At 39.9% G+C, this 22,662-nt stretch overlaps 3 protein-coding genes across 3 annotated transcripts; all 3 read left to right on the top strand.

Annotated features, from left to right (window-relative positions):
• The first annotated feature begins 1,382 nt into the window (after positions 1-1,382).
• bco1l (beta-carotene oxygenase 1, like) lies at positions 1,383-5,699 on the top strand. The gene is made up of 11 exons (XM_012834654.2): positions 1,383-1,820; positions 2,177-2,305; positions 2,401-2,530; positions 2,661-2,808; positions 3,104-3,251; positions 3,380-3,600; positions 3,691-3,957; positions 4,080-4,185; positions 4,292-4,386; positions 4,482-4,593; positions 4,763-5,699. The coding sequence occupies exons 1-11, from the start codon at positions 1,757-1,759 to the stop codon at positions 4,921-4,923; spliced, it is 1,581 nt and encodes a 526-aa protein (XP_012690108.1). The 5' UTR covers positions 1,383-1,756; the 3' UTR covers positions 4,924-5,699.
• Positions 5,700-11,391: 5,692 nt separating this feature from the next.
• Positions 11,392-18,304, top strand: bco1 (beta-carotene oxygenase 1). Its single transcript, XM_031569345.2, has 11 exons — positions 11,392-11,563; positions 13,093-13,221; positions 13,449-13,578; positions 14,979-15,126; positions 15,218-15,371; positions 15,708-15,919; positions 16,033-16,296; positions 16,392-16,497; positions 16,648-16,742; positions 16,855-16,966; positions 17,071-18,304. Exons 1-11 carry the CDS (start codon positions 11,500-11,502, stop codon positions 17,223-17,225), a joined length of 1,569 nt encoding a protein of 522 aa, XP_031425205.1. The 5' UTR covers positions 11,392-11,499; the 3' UTR covers positions 17,226-18,304.
• Positions 18,305-19,222: 918 nt separating this feature from the next.
• Positions 19,223-22,569, top strand: bola3 (bolA family member 3). Its single transcript, XM_012834646.3, has 4 exons — positions 19,223-19,382; positions 19,667-19,790; positions 19,902-19,990; positions 20,605-22,569. The coding sequence occupies exons 1-4, from the start codon at positions 19,347-19,349 to the stop codon at positions 20,668-20,670; spliced, it is 315 nt and encodes a 104-aa protein (XP_012690100.1). The 5' UTR covers positions 19,223-19,346; the 3' UTR covers positions 20,671-22,569.
• The last annotated feature ends 93 nt before the right edge of the window (positions 22,570-22,662 follow it).

The following is a 22,662-nucleotide window of genomic DNA, read 5'->3' as shown; positions in this document are numbered from 1 at the left end:
GGGAACAACTTGTACTATCAGTGATTTACTAACATGGTTCTCATTCACATCCCCTCTTTCACATCTCCCTGTGCAAGTTTTAAAAATAAAAACCATTAAGAATGCTCTGTTTTGTTCATGTCATGTATTCAATCCATCATTAAGAGTACAATTGTAACTGTAAGTACTAAGACAGCAGACCAAATCAGGGTGATCAGCTTTTTTTATCACAGCTCTTGTATTACCTTCAGCGGCAGCCGAGTCCAGGGTCAGGTTGATGGAAGCTGGGGCCAGCCCTACCCACCAGTCCTGCTGGGGCTGAAGTTGCCTCTGGAAGAACTGCTGCGTTTCATCATTCTGAATGAACGCCAGGTGTCCTCCACCTCGCTCACACCAGCGCTGAGCACTCTGGAAGGTGCGCTGCTGCGCCACAAACTCATAACAGGAACCATCGAAAGCCTCCTGGTGCTCTAGACAGGCCGACACCTCTGTATAATCTTGGCCACTTGTCACAGATATGTGTAAAATCGCAATGAGGAGCACCTTGGTAAGGAAACCTGTCTCCATCTTTGCCACTACTAGTGACCTGATGCAGCCTCAAAGCTCTGCACATTTAAAGCATACTGACGTCAGTTGCCCTCATGCTGCTTCAATCTCATGAAATGACCTGTTCGCTGTCAGCGGGCTGGCTGTTTGACTGCTTTGTGACATTTCCATTGAGGCATTATTGTGAACAATGGCCTGTAGTGAATGTGCTGTAAAAAGGTCCATAGGTAAATAACTGCCGGACAATCTGTGTTCCCAGTGGGTTGATAGTGAAGCCTCAGGACCACTGTCTGCTTTGGAAGATAAGCTTTGTGAAGTTGACCAGCTATTATAGTGAGACGCTGTTGTTCTGTACAGTGCCATCTTGTCATCAACAGAAACGACACATTGTTGTTGTAAATTATCTATAGTGTTTATGTTAAGTTCTCAAGGAAGACCAAAATGGTTTTCATAATCAAAAGCCCTGCCACTGCTAGTTCCTTCAGCTGTTTTGCAAGCAAGTGGATATTATTAATATTTCTATAAGATCTTCTGTTGACCTACATTTATGTTTATTTTTTTATATGGTATGCCAGTTATCAGTTACCAGTTACACACTGACCTCCTCCAGGCCTCGCTGGCAGAAATATAAAGTGCCACCTGCCAAGATTATTTGTTTGATTGCTTGCTGTACCAAGAACGGTGTGAAATTAACATTACTCTAATAATGTCTTTAAGGGTGCTGTACCTGCACCCAAAATTGACTTTTTTATTTCTAAAATATATTTAGTTACTAGTTTTATAGTACAGTATGTGTATGGGTCCTTATTCAGTTCCTTAGATTTTTTTCCCACAAAAAAACAAGGCGATCTCCCAGTGTTCTTGTGAAAAGTAGCAAAGTCCACAAAAGCAATTTAGATAAAGATGGAAGGGAATTATAGAGTTTTACATATTTTCGTAGTGTGCGCCACGTCAATAGTATCTCACAGATCGTCAACAGTGCAGATTGAATGCATGTGTCGATAAAGTAAGATACAAAGAAGTAAGTTGACTGATAGGCGTCAATAAGTCATGAAAAATGTGTCACATAATACATAAACATGCAGTTACGCATGTAGGCGGTAGTGTTTAGTCGACGCATATATAGACTGGCGTAGTAAACGAAGGTGCCTTTGAACTTGACAGCATTCCATTTCACGAGAAAGCAGTCATACGTACGGCACGGAGAATACTGAGCTGACAAATCGGAATCATGCAAGCAGTATTTACTAAGAATGGATCTGAGACCCCGGAGCCCGTAAAAGCGAAAGTATCTGGTAATTCCGAGTAAACTTTCACTCAAACTTAAATTAACTAATTCAAAACCGTCACTAAAAACATAAATGTTATTTATCTCTTTAGGGTTTTATTGTTCATTTGTGATATGAGGTTGACAGCTGCTTGACTTTCATGTTGTTGCATTTTATTGTTTTAAAACTGGTGTCAACAAGAACGATGATCTGGAGATTTATGTTTAGTATATGAGTTATAGTGATTGTTACTGAACAAAGCTGTTATCATTTTAAACTGTCTGAACCACTGGTTTGCAGCTGAACTGATGACAAAAGCTAATACTGAACATGACTGGGGAAATAGCATGATTCCTTCTTTTCTTGTGTCTGTCTGCATCCAGGAGCAATCCCAGACTGGTTACAGGGGACACTTGTGCGCAATGGTCCTGGCTTGTTCAATATTGGGGATACTGCTTACAATCACTGGTTTGATGGCATGGCTCTCCTCCATAATTTCACCTTTAAAGATGGTGAGAGAGAAGGGCATAGCACACAGCACTATCCACACTGAGCTACATTTCGCAATGCAATACAGTTACTGATAGTGAATGCTATCACTTTTCAGGTGATGTGTACTACCGGAGTAAATTCCTTCAGAGTGAGACTTTTAAAAGGAACACAGGTGCCAACAGGATTGTTGTGTCAGAATTTGGGACTATGGTCTATCCTGATCCCTGCAAAAACATATTTTCAAAGTAATACCTGAATTTCAATGCAATACATTTTCATTTTCAACTTCAACTTACTAAGTTGCTATGGAACAGAAATGAAATTACTCAACACTGATGCAGATTCAGATCCATGACACTTTTGGCCTTTCCAAAGGGCTTTCACCTACTTCAGCAATGCCATCCCTGATTTCACGGACAACAACCTTGTGAACATAATAAGATATGGCGAGGACTACTATGCTGCATCTGAAGTTAACTACATTAACAAGATTGACCCGCACACTCTGGAAACAGTGGGCCGGGTGAGTTCAAAAATTCCAACATTTGTCTTCAATTGAATTGAAATGAAAAACATTTAAAGCAAAACTGTGGAACTTAACATTTTTGTTTTGAGGACAGGAGATATCACCGATTAATGAAAATGTTTGTTTTCCTTGCCAGTGGTTTGAGAGGTTGTTCCATAGTCCTCTTGATTTACTATATGAGTTGATGTGTGGCCAAATTATTATTTGACAAAAGGTCATGGAAAGGTTACTTAACCAAGGTGTGAAAGCCCTTTATAAAGTTATGAAACACATGTGATACATTTTCCTGTAGACAAATTACAGGAACCACATTGCGCTAAACTTGGCCACTGCACACCCTCACTACGATGAAGAGGGAAACACCTACAACATGGGCACAGCGATCATCGGTTTTGGCCGACCCAAGTACATGATATTCAAAGTTCCAGCAGATGCATCAGGTATCAAGAAAAAGAAGGGTTATGGTCTGACGCGGCAACACGCAGATCGGATAACATAAAACAGATTCATACTTAATATATTCAATGTTTAAATGTTTATGAAAAGAAACACTGTTATCTGTCTGCAGATGAAGACAAGAAAAAGCCAGCCATGAGTAAAGTTGAGAAGGTGTGCTCCATCCCCTTCCGATCATCCCTCTATCCCAGCTACTTCCACAGCTTTGGCATGACGGAGAATTACATCGTCTTCGTGGAGCAGGCCTTTAAGCTTGACATCTTCAAGCTCGCCACGGCCTACTTCCGAGGGGTCAACTGGGGAAGCTGTCTCAAATATGACAAAGACGATATGGTAAGCAAATTATTTCTTTTGAAGTGTATATCCTCTAATGTTTCCACCTTAAATTCTAGAGGTACTACGATTTATATTTGTCTGTTGTAGACATATTTCAATCTGATCAACCGGAAGACTGGAAAGGCAGTGTCCACAAAGTTCTATGGAGATCCTTTTGTAGTGTTCCACCACATAAATGCCTTTGAGGAAGACGGCCATGTTGTATTTGATCTGATCACGTACAAAGACAGTAACCTGTACGACATGTTCTACATTGAAAACATGAGACAAGACACAGATAAGTTTGTCGAAAACAACAAAATCTTCTCGCCGCCAGTCTGTCAGAGATTTGTCTTGCCCATTACTGTTGACAAGGTATAGTGGACATCTCTGCATACATTTCAGTGAAGTTAAAAAAGCCTAATTTGAATTATTTGAATTCAATTTGACTGGAATTATGCCTGCTTATTCTATATGGGTCACACCTCGTCTTGCAGGACACTCCAGTGGGCACAAACCTTGTGACACTAAAGGACACAAGCGCCAAAGCAGTGATAGAGAAGGATGGCTCAGTCTTCTGTTCGCCTGACACACTCTTTGTGGGTAGGTTTCCTCCTTAAATTAACTAATGACCTGTACCATTTGATCAAATAAGCCCTTGGTTGAAAGTTTTTCTTCTTTATCTTAGCTGTCGATTTTTCCCCCGCAGGTTTAGAGTTGCCACAGATTAATTACAAATTTAATACCAAAAAGTACAGATATTTCTACGGTTCAAGGGTGGAGTGGTCTCCACATCCAAATAAGGTAACATGTTGTCTCAACACCAGATAATGTAACAGGTATAATAGCAGGCACAGATTTACTCATAAGAGTCTTGCTGTCCATCCTTTTTCCTGCAGATTGCCAAAGTGGACATTGTCACCAGAACTCATCAAGAGTGGAGGGACGAGGAGTGCTACCCATCTGAGCCTGTTTTTGTGGCCTCACCCGACGCAGTGGAGGAGGATGATGGCAAGTAGTACAGGCTGCATGCGAAAGAGGAACATGAAAATATAGTTTTATTTCTGACAATTACCACAAAACACAGCACGTGTTGTATTGTAAGGTGAATACTATCAATAAAGTATAATGATATGTCGTTAATCATGAAATATATGTTTTCCTTCAATTTAATTTTCAGGAGTCCTTCTGTCCTCGGTCGTGTCTCTAAATCCAGCAAAATCCCCCTTTATGCTCGTCTTGAATGCCAAGACAATGGAGGAGATTGCACGTGCATCAGTGGATGCCTCTATTCACATGGACCTACATGGCTATTTCATTCCTCAAAAGGACAGTAATTGAGCAGGTTTTGGTCTTGTGGTCTGAGGTCAGAGTTTATGAAAGTGCACTATGACTATAATTCACATTATCAGTCAAATCTCAGCGAGACTGCCCCAGGGGGACATGCAAGATTGAACAAAAAAAGATATAACAAATTACTTTGAATAGAATATTTGTTAACATATAATAAGTTATTTAATACAATAATTTGTATTTTAACATTATTAACCTTCAAAGTCAGAACTGGTAGTAGCTACTTTGCTACTTCTGTAGTTAATTTGCCCTGGCCTATTGTAAACCATACAAGTAATTCATAACGTGGATGTATAGCCCTTTAATTTGTTTATTTGTTATCTATTGTATATTTGTATGATAATGAAGAATGTGTGGAGGTCATCTCAAATAGAGGAAGTGAATGCTTTTGAATGCAGGCTGGGTTTTCATTTTAGGTGTCATTGGTTTTCAAAGCACATTACAAACTGCTTTTATGAATCTCTGGTCTTAATAATCATAGTAAAACAAGACCTCTCTGTAAAAGCTTAGATGCCCATGCAGTAAATCTTATATAAAGCACTTATTTATATTAAATGGTCAAGAGAAATCATTTCAGCACCATTTGTCTTGCACAGTCTAGTCAAAATGGTGGAAAGTGGCCAGTATTGTGGGAAATAATGTACAGTATATCAATGTCTGATAAAAAGCTGTAAGCAGTCTTGTGGTTATTTAACCTTACTTACCCAACTAGCATGTTATGGGTTTGGTATTAAATTATTTTAATTATTAAAGTGCACTAACTATATATCGTCTTTCATTATTTCATCTATAAACCATGTTTCAATTTACTTTATCCAAGCATGCATATAAATGCATTGATCTTATCAAACACAATCTTGTCAATCAAGTTGTTGCGTCAGTGTAGTGGTAGTCAAAACTGATCTTGCCGTTACTTCAACAGTTATCTAAGAGGTTTTGACCTTATCCACATAACTTTTAGTAATGTAGCATCCTTCCTAACCTCCTCAACAACAGACAATTCTTGTCAACTAAACCATTCACAACAGCTTGGCAATTAAGCATTTCCAGACTACTAATTACTAATTAAGCATTTTTTTTTGTTATACACAGGACAAGATGTTACATTCCTTGTGCTATTGGTTGGGGATTTCTCACCTAAGTGTTACAACACAACAGTGTAAACGACAACCATCATTCTGATACTTACCAGTAGCCTACCTAACAACAATGACAACAAAAGCCATTTCCTAACTGCCTTATTCGTGATTCTCTCAAATTGAAATAGCCACTTCATGCACAGTCAAAGACCACATTATGCACGGCAAAAGCCCAGACTGCTAGCACCACAATTTCAATTTACAGGGCAAGAAGGTCTTGTCAATGGTATTGATAGCCTTAACAATGAATTCTGCAACCTGTCCTCGGTCTCTCAACATATAATTGTACCATCCAATGACTGTGTAGTCGATGGTACCACCTTCCTCAGCTCTTCACCGTTTTCTGTACAAAAGAAGGAATCACCTCGCCATCAATATAAAACTATAATTAAGTGGCCTCTTAGCTAGGTGTAATGTGCTTCAAAGATTAGTAATGTGGTTCAGCATAATGTGTGTCTCATGTAAGTACACACAGTTCCACAGTACTCACTCAAAGCCTACAATCATGTAATGGTTTGATTCAATGCATTTGAAAAATGAATGTGAGATGAGGCAAGACACTGAATGACATGGTTAAGATGACTAAAAGCATAATAACTGGCTTGACTTTGCACACCTCACAGCCTTAATTACAGACTAACATTGTGTAAGGAAGGGATTTTTGTGTCTGCTCTCATATGGATGCAGAGGAGATTCTGTGTCCACTTGCCACAGACACATGGAGAGTTATCTTGCTTGGAACTTTTTTTTTTTTTTTTACATGTTATTACTTTACCAACACCAGGGAAGAAAGTATGGGGTATTTCAGTGACATGTGCAGATACATTGACTCCCTAACCCCTTTACATATTTACAGCTACTGCCCTCTGCTGTCTAAGTTCTTCCTTAAGAAGCTCCAAACAAACATAAGACTCACACAAGCTCATCTCTGTGCCCCTTTAAGTGTAAAACTGCTATTTTGCATCAGTCTATGATAAACAATATGATATAAAACATACTTCTCGTACATGTTTGATTATGTTAATTTAAGTAGTGTTTTGTAATGCCGGGATATTTACTCTGTGCTATGAACTTCAAGTATGGCTTGTAAAACAAACAGATGACAAATGCCAAGTCAACTGGTTAGTGATCTGTATTGTCAGGAAAGTGAGCAGACAACAAATAATTGGTGGTGGCATCTAACAAGAAAGAGAAAATCTCTCAGGACTTAAGTGTTAAGGTTAAGGTTAAGTGTACTGAATTTCTGTCAGGCACTGATTTGGTACAACATGATTTTTGACTCACCTTCCTCCCCAAATAATCAGAATCAGGTTTTATTGGCCAAGTAAGTTTGCACAAACAAGGAATTTGACTTGGTAAAGTGGCTCTCACTGTGCTTACACAGAATATACATCACAAAACAAAACAATACAAACAGTGCAATATTTAAGAAGTCTAAAAAAGTATATACAAGGAGGAATGCCTATATACAGGAGCTGTGAATTGTAACACAACTATAGTGCAAAGAAGTGGAGAGTCCAAGAAGTGCAGGGATAAATATTAGATGGTATGAGTATGACGGTTATACAGTAAGGCTGAAATAAATAAATATGATTGCGGGAGTAATTGTACAGTGGTTATTATAATGATCCAGGGTTATTGCACAGTGCCACAGTGGGTTAGCTGTTCAGCAGTGAGACAGAGAGGGGGAAGAAACTGTTTTTGTGTCTGGAGGTTTTGGCGAACAGAGATCTGTAGTGCCTACCAGAGGGGAGGTGTTTGAGAAGGTTGTGTCCAGGGTGTGAGCGGTCTGCAGTGATTTTTCCTGCCCGTTTCCTGACTGTGGAGGATTACAGGTCTTAGATGGTGGGCAGGTTGGCACCGATGATCTTTTCTGCAGACCTGACTGTCCGTTGGAGTCTATTCCTATCCAGTTTGGTGGCCGATCCAAACCAGACAGTTATTGAAGTGCACAGAACAGACTCGATGACTGCAGTGTAGAACAGGATCAGCAGCTCCTGAGGCAGGTTGTATTTCCTAAGCTGGCGCCGGAAGTACATTCTCTGCTGGGCCTTCTTGATGATTGTGTTGATGTTGGGTTCCCACTTCAGGTTCCGGGAGATTGTAGATCCCAGAAACCTGAAGGATTCCACAGCCAACACAGTACTGTTGAGTATGGTGAGGGGGGGGGGCAGTGCTGGGGGGCTCCTCCTGAAGTCCACTGTCATCTCCATGGTTTTAAGCGTGTTCAGCTCTAGATTGTTGCGACCGCACCACAGGGCCAGCTGGTCAACTTCCCGCCTATATGCAGACTCATCATCATCACGGATGAGGCCGATGACTGATGTGTCGTCTGCAAATTTTAGGAGTTTAACAGATGGGTCTCCTGAGGTGCAGTTGTTTGTGTAGAGGGAGAAGAGCAGTGGGGAGAGCATGCATCCCTGAGGTGCACCAGTGCTGACTGACCGGGTGCTGGATGTTATTTCACCCAGCCTCACCTGCTGCTTCCTGTCTATCAGGAAGTTTGTGATCCACTGACAGGTGGAGGCGGGCACAGTGAGCTGGGTGAGTTTGGTGAGGAGGACTTCTGGGATGATGGTGTTGAACGGCGAGCTGAAGTCCACAAACAGCATCCTTGCATAGGTCCCTGGGGAGTCGAGGTGTTGCAGGATGTAGTGCAGCCCCATGTTGACTGCATCATCCACTGACCTGTTTGCCCGGTAGGCAAACTGCAGAGGTTCCAGCAGGGGGCCTGTGATGCCCTTCAGATGGGTCAACACCAGCCTTTCAAAGGATTTCATGACCACAGACGTCAGGGCGACGGGCCTGTAGTCATTCAGTCCAGTGCTGTAGTGTTTCTTAGGGACTGGGATGATGGTGGAGCGTTTGAAGCAGGAGGGGACTTCACACAGCTCCAGAGATCTGTTGAAGAGCCGTGTAAAAATGGGGGCCAGCTGATCAGCGCAGGCTTTCAGACAGGAGGGTGACACACCGTCTGGGCCTGATGCCTTCCTTGTCTTCTGTCTCTGAAAGAGCTGGCACACATCCTCTTCACAGACCGTCAGTGCAGGGGGGGAGTCAGGGGGAGGGGGGAGGTGATAATAGGGGGTGCAGATGATTGTGTGAAGTCTGAGTTGGAGCAGGTGAGGGGTGTGAACTAACCTGCAGTAAAACATATTCAGATCGTCAGCCAGTTGAGTGTTCTCCATGGAGTGGGGGGAGGTTTTCCTATAGTTGGTGATGTCCTGTAGGCCTCTCACAGGGTCGTTAGCTGAAAACCTGTTTTTCAGCTTTTCAGAGTAGCTTCTCTTTGCTACTCTGATCTCCCGCTCTAGTCAGTGTGTTTCTGGCCTGGTTGTACAGGATCCTGTCCCCACTCCTGAAGGCCTCCTTAATAATATTAAAGAATCATTACAGTGCAGCAAGGTTTGGTTGCACTGTTAGATATCTCTTTCATTATCAATTGCGATGACATTGCAAAATAGACCGATCATCCAAGTCTAAGAAGTAGGGCACCTCTTATCCCAAAGAGCAGCCTTTGAGCAATCACGTAATTACTGTACAGCACTACCCACTATGCACAAAGCGGCACAGAGTACAAAGTCGCCAGACCAGTGCTATAAATGCATTACATAGGCGTATTCAACAGACAAATGCCTTTTGGCTCCATGGTGAGCTCAGGATAAAAAATCTCTTTAGCTTCAATATTGACACGTGATCATTAGCTATCGCCAAGTTCATTTATGGCACCCATGTAACTACTCACTGGCACGTTCAAGGACACTAGTAAACTCGGTTGAAACAAACAGACAAAGCTGATCACATCAGACACTTGTTCAGCTAACAGTCCATTCCCAAAGACATTGTACATTCACTGATGAGTGCATTGAATTCTGTTGAGTTCTCCACTGTGACTTGAGGAGGTCTCTCTAACTCTGTCCTGAGTTGTGTGTGTTTGTGTGTGCGTGCAACTCACTTACACTTCAGTTTGTAAGAATATGCTAAGTAGCTAGACTTATTGCACATCTGTAATTTGTACCAGAGCCACATAACTTTGAAATGTCACAAGATTAAGACAGTTTGTCAATCTCTGTCCAAGTTTTCTCAACTAATTGCAAGTGAAAAGTCTACTAATGCCCACTGCATTGTTTTAATTTCACAATTTCTTTCAGTACCTTATCAATATGAACATTTTCTCATTCCTCGTAAGCCAGAGTCATGTAAAACATACGTTTGACTTTATGTGGCTATGTTTGCTTGGCTGTAGGGATATGCACCAGTGTATCATCACAATAAACCACATCATATGTTAAAATTAAGTAGGTAGGGGAAACATTACCACATCTTATAGATTCATTTTTTGTCTTGTGTATTTGTTGCAGCTTTATGCTTATATAAGCATTGCTATAAAACATAAAGAACAAAAAACATGGCAGTTTGTTAAAAGGTGGTTTTACTGTTCAACCAACGCATAAGACTTACAACAAATATCAAGACATTAATCATTTTCTCATGAAAGACTGCATGAAACATGCAACATTTTCTCAGGAAAGAGTGCAGTTTATTCCACGCTCTTTTAAACAGGTGGAGGTTCTCCTCCCATGACCATGAAGTCTGCTTTCATGAGTTAAAAATTGACTTGAGCTCAACATGTGATAAATGACCTGATGAACCTTCACTGTGATGTAATTCATACCCATAAAACCTGACATGAAGATGTACACAGCACTCCTCTCCTGATAACATAATAAGTTGTTTCCTTGCACCTTATTTGGGTTATCACTTTAAGATAACATGTTGTGTGCTGATAATGCAAGGAATATGGCCATCCTGGACATTTGTTTGTAATTACAGTTTTACTGGACCACACAATATAGATAGATAGCTTTGAACTCCATCACCCTGCATACAAAGGGTAACATAATTAAGGATATCTTGCATACACCTCTTCCATATCAGCCATGAACAAAGAACAAATGTATAGCTTGCTTGGATGAACAGATGACCGAGTTATAACTATATAAAATATTTGGGTCAGATTAACCTTCAAATGCCTTGCCGAACAAGCGGAAAGTCCACTGACGTCCTGTGACATTTGGAAACTGCTCAAAATGTCATGTAGGCTAGCTATAAAACGTTTTGTACTCATAAAACACACCTGTCAGTTAAACATTTAATACCTGTAATTCCTCTATCAACAATAAATTCAAGAAAAGATAACGAACTCTATAATGAGTACGAATTAAGATAACAGGTATTTTTCTAAGAAGCGTGCAGCTAGAAAGCTAAACGCTTCTTAGAAAACTACCTGTTATCTTAATTCGTACTCATTATACAGGGAGGCTCGATGAACAGGGGGAGGGGTTAAAGCTTTCACATGTCTTTATAAACCAGTCTCTCTGAGGATTCTTAGAAAACTGCCTAGCTCTGGCATCCTGAAAGCAAAATGGAGTACGATTACGGTAAAAACAAAGAAGAGAGTCCTGAGCCAGCCGAAGCAGATATCGCTGGTGAGTGTTTGTGTGAGTGTGTGTCAGTGACAGCGATGATGAACCATTTTACACAAACGCCCTGGTAATTTACTTTATTTCAAGATATGATGTATTTCCAAATGGTTTTAAACCCCTATTTGAAACAAGCTGATTGTTGATCCTGTTGGTACTGTTTACTTGGGACTAATGCTGAGCAGGGTTTATATGATATATGTGATTATCTATTCCAGACACTCATACAGTGTAACTGAAAAGGGGAATAATGTAACTTACTTTCTACATTAGGGGCAGGTGGCACTGCCCCACCAGATCCAGATGGCGCTGCGGTGCAGAAAGCTCAATACATCTGTGCTTTGTGGCAAAATATATCTTACTTTATTTAATATGCAAAGTAGCGATTCAATTGTGAATGGGTGTGTGTGAATAAACTAGACTCACAAGCACTAGAGTGCTGTTTTGGAGTAATTCGATTCGTGTGTGTTTCTCTGTGTGTGCTTGCTCTGTGAAATGCTGTCCCTCTGCTCTGTGGGGTAGCGCGGCAATTGCTATGAAAATAACATTAGCGTGATTTGAAAGTGTACAGTGGGGGAATGGGCAGTCTTAATTGTGCCCCTTGAATCCTGCCTAGCAACAGGTGCCCGCTGCCTGCGAAAACTGTACCCTGGCCCAGTGACTAAGAAAAAATAAATGACAGATCTATAAGACATTTCTACTATTTTGGACGTTTTTTCATTTAGCCTACAATGAATAATGTAGACCAACTTCCTTTTCAAGTGATCTGCATTGGTTAGTCAAACCTTTTTTTTTAAGGTGAAGGTGCTTGGACATTTATAGTGCGCCGTTCACTGTAAACTGGATTGGCGAATTAACTTTTGAGCTGATGTGTTGCTTTCGACATGTTTTGGACAGTGCGCCGTTCCTATGTATATAAGCTGCATTGGTTGAGGTTTTTTTTCTTTTCTTTTTTTGGAGCTGATGGATGTGTAACAAAATGCAAGAGACTTTAATGGACAAACTATAATGAACTAACCCCCGTGTTTCAAGTTGCAGCCTGAAATAATTTCTGTATATAAACCAACATTTTATGTATCAATGAAATCTTCAAGGACACCAACTTTTTACAAAGTTTTGATCATTTAGCAGTATGATTCGTTGCTGTTATTTGTTTCAGTTATGTTATTCGCTGCATGTTGCATGCGTAGGCTAAGTTGATATTCACATCATAAGATTTAATTATTTCTGCTACTTCGCTTTTGTGATGGTGACATGACGTCATACAAAATTGACCCACTAGAAATTTCAGGCTAAAATCGCCACTGGTGCAGAGTATGAGACATGTTTTCTACCTAAAACCAAAACTTGTATCTGAACAGAAGTAAATCTTTAGTCATATTTCTAATTAGTCATATTTGGGCTCACATGTACAAAGAAGAGTACTTTGCATCATGCTCCATTTTTTTTCAAGTCATTTCGAGGTGTCTGTATTCACTGGCCAATACATTATTTAGAAACAACTGTCACTGCTCTGTGTTCATTTCTGATTTCAGGAACGCTTCCAGATTGGCTTCAAGGCACTTTGGTGCGTACTGGTCCAGGTATATTCTCTGTGGGTGAGACCTCCTACAACCACTGGTTTGATGGAATGGCTTTAATGCACAGCTTTACAATTAAAGATGGTAAGGGATACTTTCTTACATACAAGGGACAACTGTTTGGACTGACTACACATATTTGTACTTGTACTTACTTGTAATATACTTATTCAGTTTTCCTGCTTTCCACATTTATTTAGACTGATTAGAATAGTCTTAGGGAATCATGCTGGGGGTTAAGAAATACAAAATATGTTTTGAAATTGGGGTATATAAATAAATTAAATGGATAATCTGATAAATATCTTTAGGTGGAGTGAGCTACAAAAGCAGGTATCTCCAAGGAGACACATACAAAGCCAACATGGAGGCTAAGAGAATCGTTGTCTCTGAGATGGGAACAATGGCCTACCCAGACCCTAGAAAAAACATCTTCTCCAAGTAAGTACCTTCTGTTCCTCTAGTGATTAGGATTCAGGAAATCTTTTCTTGCTTTGTCCCCCCCATGATTTCGTGATTTTTTGTCATTCTTTTGCGATCAAAATGACAGATTTTGTGGTGGTGATTCCTCAAAGTTTGCACAAAAAGTGGCGACTTTTGTTTCTCTTTAAACCCCACTTAAACTTCACATACTAGAAAATAAGTGAATGAGAGATAAAAATCACAGACATCACACAGAATATCTCATATGCGTTTTACCAATATTAGTGTAAATGCACCCTCTTCAATTCAGTTTGTTTTATTTAAACCTATAAGGCCTGCTGTATCATATTTGCTACATGAGTTTTTGAGACATCTACATCATCATGATCCATACTTTACTGAAAAACCTGTTCTATGCAATCTGATATGTATTGTGCCAGGTAATCTGGCGGATTAATCGTGCACTGTAGGCAAGGGCAGTGGGCCTTTGAATACTATATTAAAAATTGCTGCCTTCCTGTAGCAACTCAAGTTTTTGGCAGGGAAATCTTTAGTCATTTTGAAAAAGTTACTGTAAGAATGCTACCATTTCAGTATACAATTTAGCAAGCGCAACACAAGACACACAATGCTTGGCATCTGACTTGCTTGATCAATTGTTCTGTCTTTTGCTTGGTTACTCTCTCTTTTTCTCATCCTATCCTCTGACAACGTCTTCCTCGGTTTCTTCGTTGCCTTTACTATGATGTCCATACAGAGAATACTGTGCTAAAGCATTACGTAGTTATCGCAAGAGGTCTCGTGCCCTGTACCCCAAAGTTACATAGTGAAATACCAGATGCACCAGGCATGCTGTGGCGGTGGCAAAAACGCAATTCTCCGAAGTACAAGTCCGTGTACCACCAAAATGATTTTTAAGCTGTTATTTTAAGGTAAAATTGTTGCATAATGTTACTTTAAGGTAATGTATCTGTATTGTAATTCATGATGCTGACAAACACCATTTCTCAGTAACTCTGAGACGGTATATGGACTCAGGATTTTTTCCTGAGGTGGTGCAAAAATGTTGCATCATTTGACCACTGGGGGACACTGTTTTTTCCCCGTCAACAAGGCGAAATAAAAAGGTTGTAGAAAGGTTCTTGTTTGAAAAAAAAATAGGATCATTAATTTCCTGGTTTCACTTATTCTTGCTCATTCTCTCACTTTAATGCCTCGATCATATTACGCACTGCTATGCAGCATTTCTAATTTTATACAATTTTATGCAAATAAGAAAATATGCCGGATCCGGGACAAAATGCAGTAAACTGCTGATTTTGCATTGAATCAGCAAATTGTGGAATTGCAAAAAACTGGAGGGACTGTAGGCCTATGTCTATGAGCAACTGACAAAATATTTTTTTTCAAACCCACAGGGTCATTACCTTCCTCAACCACGCTGTTCCAGACTTCACAGATAACTGTGGAAATAACATTATACGATATGGAAATGACTTTTATGCCACTTCTGAAACCAACTACATTCGAAAGATTGATCCAGTGACCCTGGAAACTCTGGGCAAGGTAGCTGACACACTGAATAGTGATCTACCCCATTACACTCAGTTTCTCTTTGTAGCCTTTACCAATTTTCAAACTCTAACTTGTTTTTAAGGTGGACTACCTCAAATACCTTCCTTTGAACCTAGTGACATCACATCCACATTATGATAAAGAGGGAAATACCTACAACATGGGCACCTCAATTGCAGACAAGGCCAAGTCCAAGTACATAATATTCAAGGTTCCAGCAGCGACTAAAGAAGAGGGTAGGTGTTTCAGTATGAATTATATTCAATGACCACTCTTAACCAGCCAACATATTTGTTTCAGGGTGAAATCATCACATACATTTATTGTGTCATTGCTCTAAGCAGTTCATGACCACCCCGCCCCACATGACAAATGGCAAATTTGTCTCACCTAAAGAAGACCTCATTAACTGATGACATGCACCCTGACCACATTACCAAAACCCAGGCTTATTCTGTACTGCGAAATTGTTTTAAATCAAGTCTGACAGATGCATCATCCCAATATTAGGGTTGTGCTGAACTAATGATTTGGCTCTTTTGTGATAAAAGGATTCCTATTGTCTCTTATAGATGCCGCTCCTGCCCTGAAAAACCTGGAAGTCATCTGTTCAATACCCTGCCGTTCCCTTCTCACCCCCAGCTACTATCACAGTTTTGCCATGACTGACAACTACTTCATCTTCATAGAGCAGCCCTTCAAACTTGACATCCTTAAGATGGCTACAGCTTACATGAGAGGAGTTAACTGGGCTAGCTGCATGAAATTTCATCCGGAGGAAAATGTAACTGTGATTTCAGATTTCAAACATAACTGATTTCAGTAGCTTGACAGAAATACAACAGCAACACCTGTTACAATTTCTGATTTTTTTCTGCATCTCCCATCTTTCTACAGACTCTAATTCATCTTATTGACAGAAGGACGAAAAAAGAGGTGGTGACTAAATACTACACTGATTCTATGGTTGTCTACCATCACGTGAATGCCTTTGAGGAGGACGACCATGTGGTGTTTGATGTGATTGCATATGACGATGACAGTTTGTATGACATGTTCTACCTTGACAAGTTGAACAAAAAAAATGGGAACCTAGGGTCATCAAACAAAGCCTACAGCTCACCAAAATGCAAGAGGTTTGCTCTTCCACTCACGGACAAGGTATGTTGTCTGGATGTTCAGTAATAATAAATCATTTTGGAAATGATTTAGTCAATCAGTGCTTATCATTTACAGAACTTTTATGTTGATTTTAGGGGTCTGAAGTAGGAGCGGATTTAGTGAAGCTCAAGTACACTACAGCCAGTGCTGTGAAAGAGAAAGATGGGAAGGTGCTCTGCCAGCCAGAGGTTCTATGTGGAGGTAAATCTACTTCAGGGACAGATTGCTTTCTGAAAATATAATGTCACCAATGCATTTGTGCAAACGTTGCTATTCAAACAATGTTTTGTCGCACAGGACACAAGAAATGTTGTGTTTTCAGTTATTCTTTCCTTTCCAAAAACCATGTAGATGTAGAAGTACCCAGGATCAACTATGATTACAATGGCAAGAAGCACAGATTTGTGTACATGACAAAGGTGGGGATGTCAGCTGTTGCCACAAAGGTATGATCCCTCCCTTTGCATTATGTCACCTCAAATAATAAACCCTAAGGAGTTGTTATATGTGCTGTCTACTTATATAACCACAATTGATCATGTATATACATCACAACAGATTATCAAGCTTGATGTTGAGACAAAGAAAAAGCAAGAGTGGACTGCAGAAAACTGCTGGCCATCTGAGGCTGTTTTCATTTCCAGACCAAATGCAGTTGAAGAAGATGATGGTAAGCCATAACGACACACCCCATATAAAACCCTGGATGTGTAGTTAAAGTTATTGTAGGTACAGTTTCCAATATCAATACAGTTCCTTTTCTTGTTCTTGTAGGTGTGATCCTAACATCTGTGATAAATGCAACACCGGGTGAACTAGGATTTCTACTTGTACTTGATGCAAAGACCTTTAAAGAGATTGCTCGGGCACGCGTAAAAGCAGAACTGCACATGGATATGCATGGACACTTCATCCCTCAGAGCAGTTAAATTCAGTGTCTTAAAAAGTAAACAGTCCAATACACTTGTATAGTAGCCTACTAAAGAAACATTGATGACATTTTGCAATTTCTCTATATAAAATGAATTGCTGTGATATCACTTTAGCAACTTTTACTGTGAATATGTAATCACTGTAAATGAATGATTCTGAGCTATTTTTATAAAGCTTGTGTAGGCTTTAGCCTAAGAGTCTAAATCCAGCATTAAGAGGTGTGTTTCTGGTCAGAAAACTGAGCACTGCACAGGGACAACATTTATTATGAGTACTGAACAGGGACAACATTTATTATGAGTACTGAACAGGGACAACATGAAGCTGACTGGCTGACGGGCAGACTAGCGCCAAAAAGCAGCCCTGGGAATTTGTTGTCAAGTGGCCCCAGTTTGATATGCCAGATTCAAACTGACACGTGTTGATCAATCGATGAATCATTAATTGAAAACACCATCTGTTATTGTTTGTGTTTGGTTACAATACTGAATCTGTGTTGGTTTTTGCTACCTCCTGTTGGTTTCTGCTTTTGTTTCAGTGCCATGTTCACCTGTTTGTTTAGATTGTACAGCAAGTTTTTAACATACATCATTTTTACACTGGGCTATTAAATAGTATATGCCTTATAGGCTAGTGCAAAAAAAATTATATAGGCCTAATCTATAGAAAATAGCAGCCCATTCTCATTATTTCATAACAGTGATAGTTCATCAATTTAAAACATTTACATGTACATTTTACTTATTTACTGTCAAAGTCGATGACCTTCGATGAACTAAATAGTTAAATCAAACCTGCGGTCGGACTTTTTGAAACGCATTGAAACACCAGTTTTAAAAGTTCCCGAACTTCCCAATGGCCAATTCGCGCCTGAAGGTGACTCATTTAATTATGGGGGGAAAAGTGTGCTTACATTTTTTATGTTTTATAAGTTGATCAAACTGGTTCAGCAGTGTCTTCGCAGCGTGTGTGGTAATATACCTATGCAATGAAATGCTTTTATGTGTGTAGGTTATATTATGGCCTATTCTGTCCTTCCTCCAATAAAAGAAATAAACAGAGATGCATAGACCTACCTCGGAGTCTCCTTAGTCACTTTGCTTTGAGTGAATACCTGAAATTAGTATCCAACTGGTACATTACAAAGATATTCAAAGCTATTCTATAGCGTTAGGGCTATGTTCTTCTTGAGACCTATTATTCCATCCAGGGATGGATTACCGAACGGGCCTACCGGGCCCAGGCCCAGGGGCCCATGAGCTCAGGGGGCCCCTAAGCCAGGGCCTCGGTGTGAAGTCGCTGTTATATATCTCTTATTTGTGGTTGAAAGAGGTGTCTTTTGTTAATTTGCTGTTGGCTTTAATTGAGTGTACATGCGCTGTCTTAGAAAATGTGTATGTGCGCTGTAAATCCTGTTGAGTTGCAGGTACATTTTGTTATTGTGCTGTTGAAAAAAAATGACATTATATTTAAGGAATGTTTTGCGAGTGCGCGGGGGGCCTGTTACATGTCCAGGACCAGGGGCCCATGGTTTCATGATCCGTCCATGATTCCATCACTCATGTTTACTCAAGTGTACCTAATGGTGTACACATTTTGACACGGTGAAAAATTGAGTAAACATTCAACAGGTTTGGCCTACGGTCACAAAATAACTGAAAAGTTTCTTCTGTAATTTTCTATTTTATGAAAACGGGTGCACACTCTAGGAGCGCAAGGAAGACATACTGTATATAAAAGGTTCAAATCTGCTTGCAATGCTTTAAACAGTCGCTAGAGGGCGTGCGTGATATTCACGGCTCAATGAAAATAGGAAATGGAACTAAATGAATAAAGTCTTTGTGGACAAGAAAACAGAAAATTAGCTTTGGAATACAAAGACGGTGTAAAGATAGTTGTGCCCTTGTTTTTTTGTTAGAGAAAAAGTGTGAAGGTGTTGCCATGTTGCCATTACAACCTATGATTACAACGGGGGGGAAACGTGATACGTGACATCATCTTCCCGCGACCGCATTTACACAACTTTCAGCACTGGTGGTAGCGACATGACTTTTCAGAGAGGTTGATTTTAAGTATTTAGTTTGTCCGTTTAGTTCGCAAAACTCTATAGTGTCACTATGATTTCGATTTCAAGATTTGCTCTCAGGTGCCATGTAAGTTAATGCAGTTGTTGCGGTACTTTGCCTACATTAGTTTCATAGCTAACTAAATAAGCCACTGCGATAGATACACTTGTGATGGTCACCTTGTGCTTTTCCCACTCGACAGCTTGAACGGTTGTTAACGAGATGTTATTATACGTGTACATTCACATTTACTGTAGTTTATGATGTATGTTCAAGTGATCGCTTAAATTATAGCCGACTTTCCACGTTAGGTCCCTAGTCACGACGAACGTTACCTTGGTCGCTCATTTGACAATGATATTATCTTGCAGAGCAACGCCTGTAGGCAAGTGGCCAGGACATTGACCACACAGACTGACGGCGAAGTAAGAATCGCAAGTGTATTAAAAGAGAAATTTCCTCAAGCTGCGTCTCTGAGGGTTGTAGATATATCCGGTAAGCTTAGTTAATCAATTACATCATGTATGTAACCTGTTGTGACCCTGTTTGTAGCGCGACGTAACTCTTGTGTAACCGTTAGTGATGGCTGAAATGCTTTTTTTGTAGGTGGCTGCGGAGCTATGTATGAAGTCCATATAGAATCTGATGAATTCAAAGGTAAAAGAACAGTACAGCAACACCAGCTTGTGAATCAGGTAACTATCTTCAGGTGACCACTGGGGTAGGGGGGTAAGGAGTAGGGTATTATCCCACATAACATGAAGTATGTATTTGTATTTGGGGTATCTTACTTCCTTAACACGTATGATTGCTAAAATATAACAACACATTCAAGTAACAGTGGTGTCACGCAGTATGCAGTGGTTGCACCCTCAAACATACCTCGGTTATGAGGTTGACTAGTTGAATGATAAGCCTAACAGTTAACAATTAACTAATGTAATTTGCACTGACTTTATCACAAGACTTACTCGGTTGGCTGATCAACTCCACATTAAGGAGCTTTCAGTGATATAAAAATGTGTTGGTAGGGTTATTGCGCAAATGTGGCAAATTACAGCAAAAGTTAACATATTAGCAAGCCTTTTTATCATTGTCAACTGTGCTGTTGTTGGTGTTTGTAAGGATTTTGCATGCCTTTTTGATAGGTGGGTTGCTAGTTTTGAACAATAACTCCTTACTGCTGCTTTAAGTAGCTTTTATAGCCAACCAATATCATTTAATCAGCTCGTTTGTATTTAAGAGATGTATGTGTTTGGGAGTTTTGTATCAGTCTCAAACACTCATCAGTTTTTTTTTTTTTTGTTAGGCACTAAAGGATGAGATCCAAGCCATGCATGGTCTTCGAATATTCACCGGTATCCCGGGAAAGTAGAAACCAGTTTTTTATTTTGAACTCCAAAACATGTTTTTGATTGAAGATTTCACAGAAAGCGCCAGAAGGAGATATTTATGATTCAACCCACAATGTTGTTTCCTGTCCTTCTCTCCTTGAAGACTCAGCAGAGGGTTTCTGTTAATACGCATACCTGAAAAATATAATTTATTTCATTTTATGTAAGTAAGTCAGATATTATTACACCAGTTATACCATGTGAAGAAAACTCCAGAGAACAAAACAATGTATTGATAGCTTGAAAAAGGACGGAATAGTATTTCACTCTGCATGTCTTATTCGTGTGTCTCAGGCTTTTTTTTTTTCATAATAATTTTTTGTTGTTGTATGCGATACAGTGAACTATTTAGGAAATGAAAGTGACATATAACGCTATTATACGCACAATGTCTATGCCAAGAATGTATGCTGTCATTTAGTGTCAGTTTCCAAAGCACTCAAATAATAAGCAAAGCAAATACATGTTCCTCACCACTGGCCCATAAGCATCATTCTTCGAGTCCTTCCATATTGGCCTTTCCCTTAAACCATGAAAGAATGTTGTGCTTTTGCAGCACTTGTTCAGATCTCTCTATGAACCGTTACAGTCATTCACTCAAACAGTAACAGCTACAAAGATTGTACCCTGTCATCAATATAAGATAATATTACGCCCCCCCCCCCCCCCAAAACACACATAGGATGCGTTTTCTGTAAAAGCGCCGACAAAACAATTGATGACCCAAAAGCTTAAAAATGTACTGTGATAATACCGTCATTGACCAATGGTGTATGGTGGATCAGAGTTACATGAGTGGCATCGCTCACTAGTGTTGTATCTAGTAAGGGGACATTAATTCTATCTCAATTTTGAGGAATTCATTAAAATCCAATAGTACGATATAGCTTAGAATCCGATAGAGTTATTAAGATCCCATAGAAAGTTTCGTCAACATTACTCCTGTAAAGTTTGTCAAATGCCGGTGCACTCTGCTGAACACCTCTGCAAAATTCTGTCACAGATAACAGATCTAATATATACCCTGCTATTACTTTTCACTACTGGGTGTCAGTATTTACCTACATAGAGCCCTACCTCAACTGTTGCTTTAGGTAAGTTGAAGAAAATTAGTGTATGCCTTGCTGCTGCAAACCTCTTCAGTAAACAGAATCATAGTTTATCCACCTGTCCTTCATTTAATGATTCACTGCAGTTTAGCTGTTTGATGAAGAATAATTGAATTGATTTAAGATTGATGCACTATAAGAAATTCACTGAAGGCCATTTGGAGTTTAAATGTAAATCCAGTAAAATAAAACTCAACATTCATTAACTTGTTAAAGTAAATTAAGGTAAAGGAAATCGGCAGCAGAAGTGTACACTCCATAAGGGTAGTTAGTATAGGGGGTGTATAGTAGCTTTATACTGTAAAGTCTTTAGGTTCTTCCAAAGTGATGAGTAAGCCGGTCTTGGTGGAGCACCACCACCCGATTCTGCTTAACCAGTTGCACCATATACACAATGTCAGACCGTTTTTCAAGCACAGTACAAGACCCAACGCTTGGGAGATAGGCCCTTTTTCTGCTCAGTGGTAAACACCCATACCTGTGCACCAGGGGCAAAGTCCTCCCCCCTGCGGCCAGTGTCATTAGCCTGCTTTTGTCAAGCTCCGGCATCTAAGAGGGCCTGCCGAGTCAACTGTGTGTAATAGTTCGCTCCATAATGCTTTGCGAGTGCACTTGCATTTAATTCATGTAGAAGTGTAAAGTGAGTTACTGTTATTATTTTGTCCGTGTTTCATTGATGTTTGATACTTCAGTCTAGCCGCACTTCTGTTACTGCCTGTTTCATGTCATAGTATAAGCCCTTCCCGCTGATTAAAAGTAATTGAATTCTGAGGATGCCTGTCTTCCGCTAGGGGCCACCACTGATTTTAATATCTGACTTTGTCGTACTCAATGTGGACGAGGTATCACATCCACTTAAAGTTT

Source organism: Clupea harengus, chromosome 6, assembly GCF_900700415.2.
Source record: "Clupea harengus chromosome 6, Ch_v2.0.2, whole genome shotgun sequence".
In the NCBI taxonomy this organism is placed as follows: Eukaryota; Metazoa; Chordata; class Actinopteri; order Clupeiformes; family Clupeidae; genus Clupea; species Clupea harengus.
This window is presented reverse-complemented; position numbering and strand designations above follow the sequence as displayed.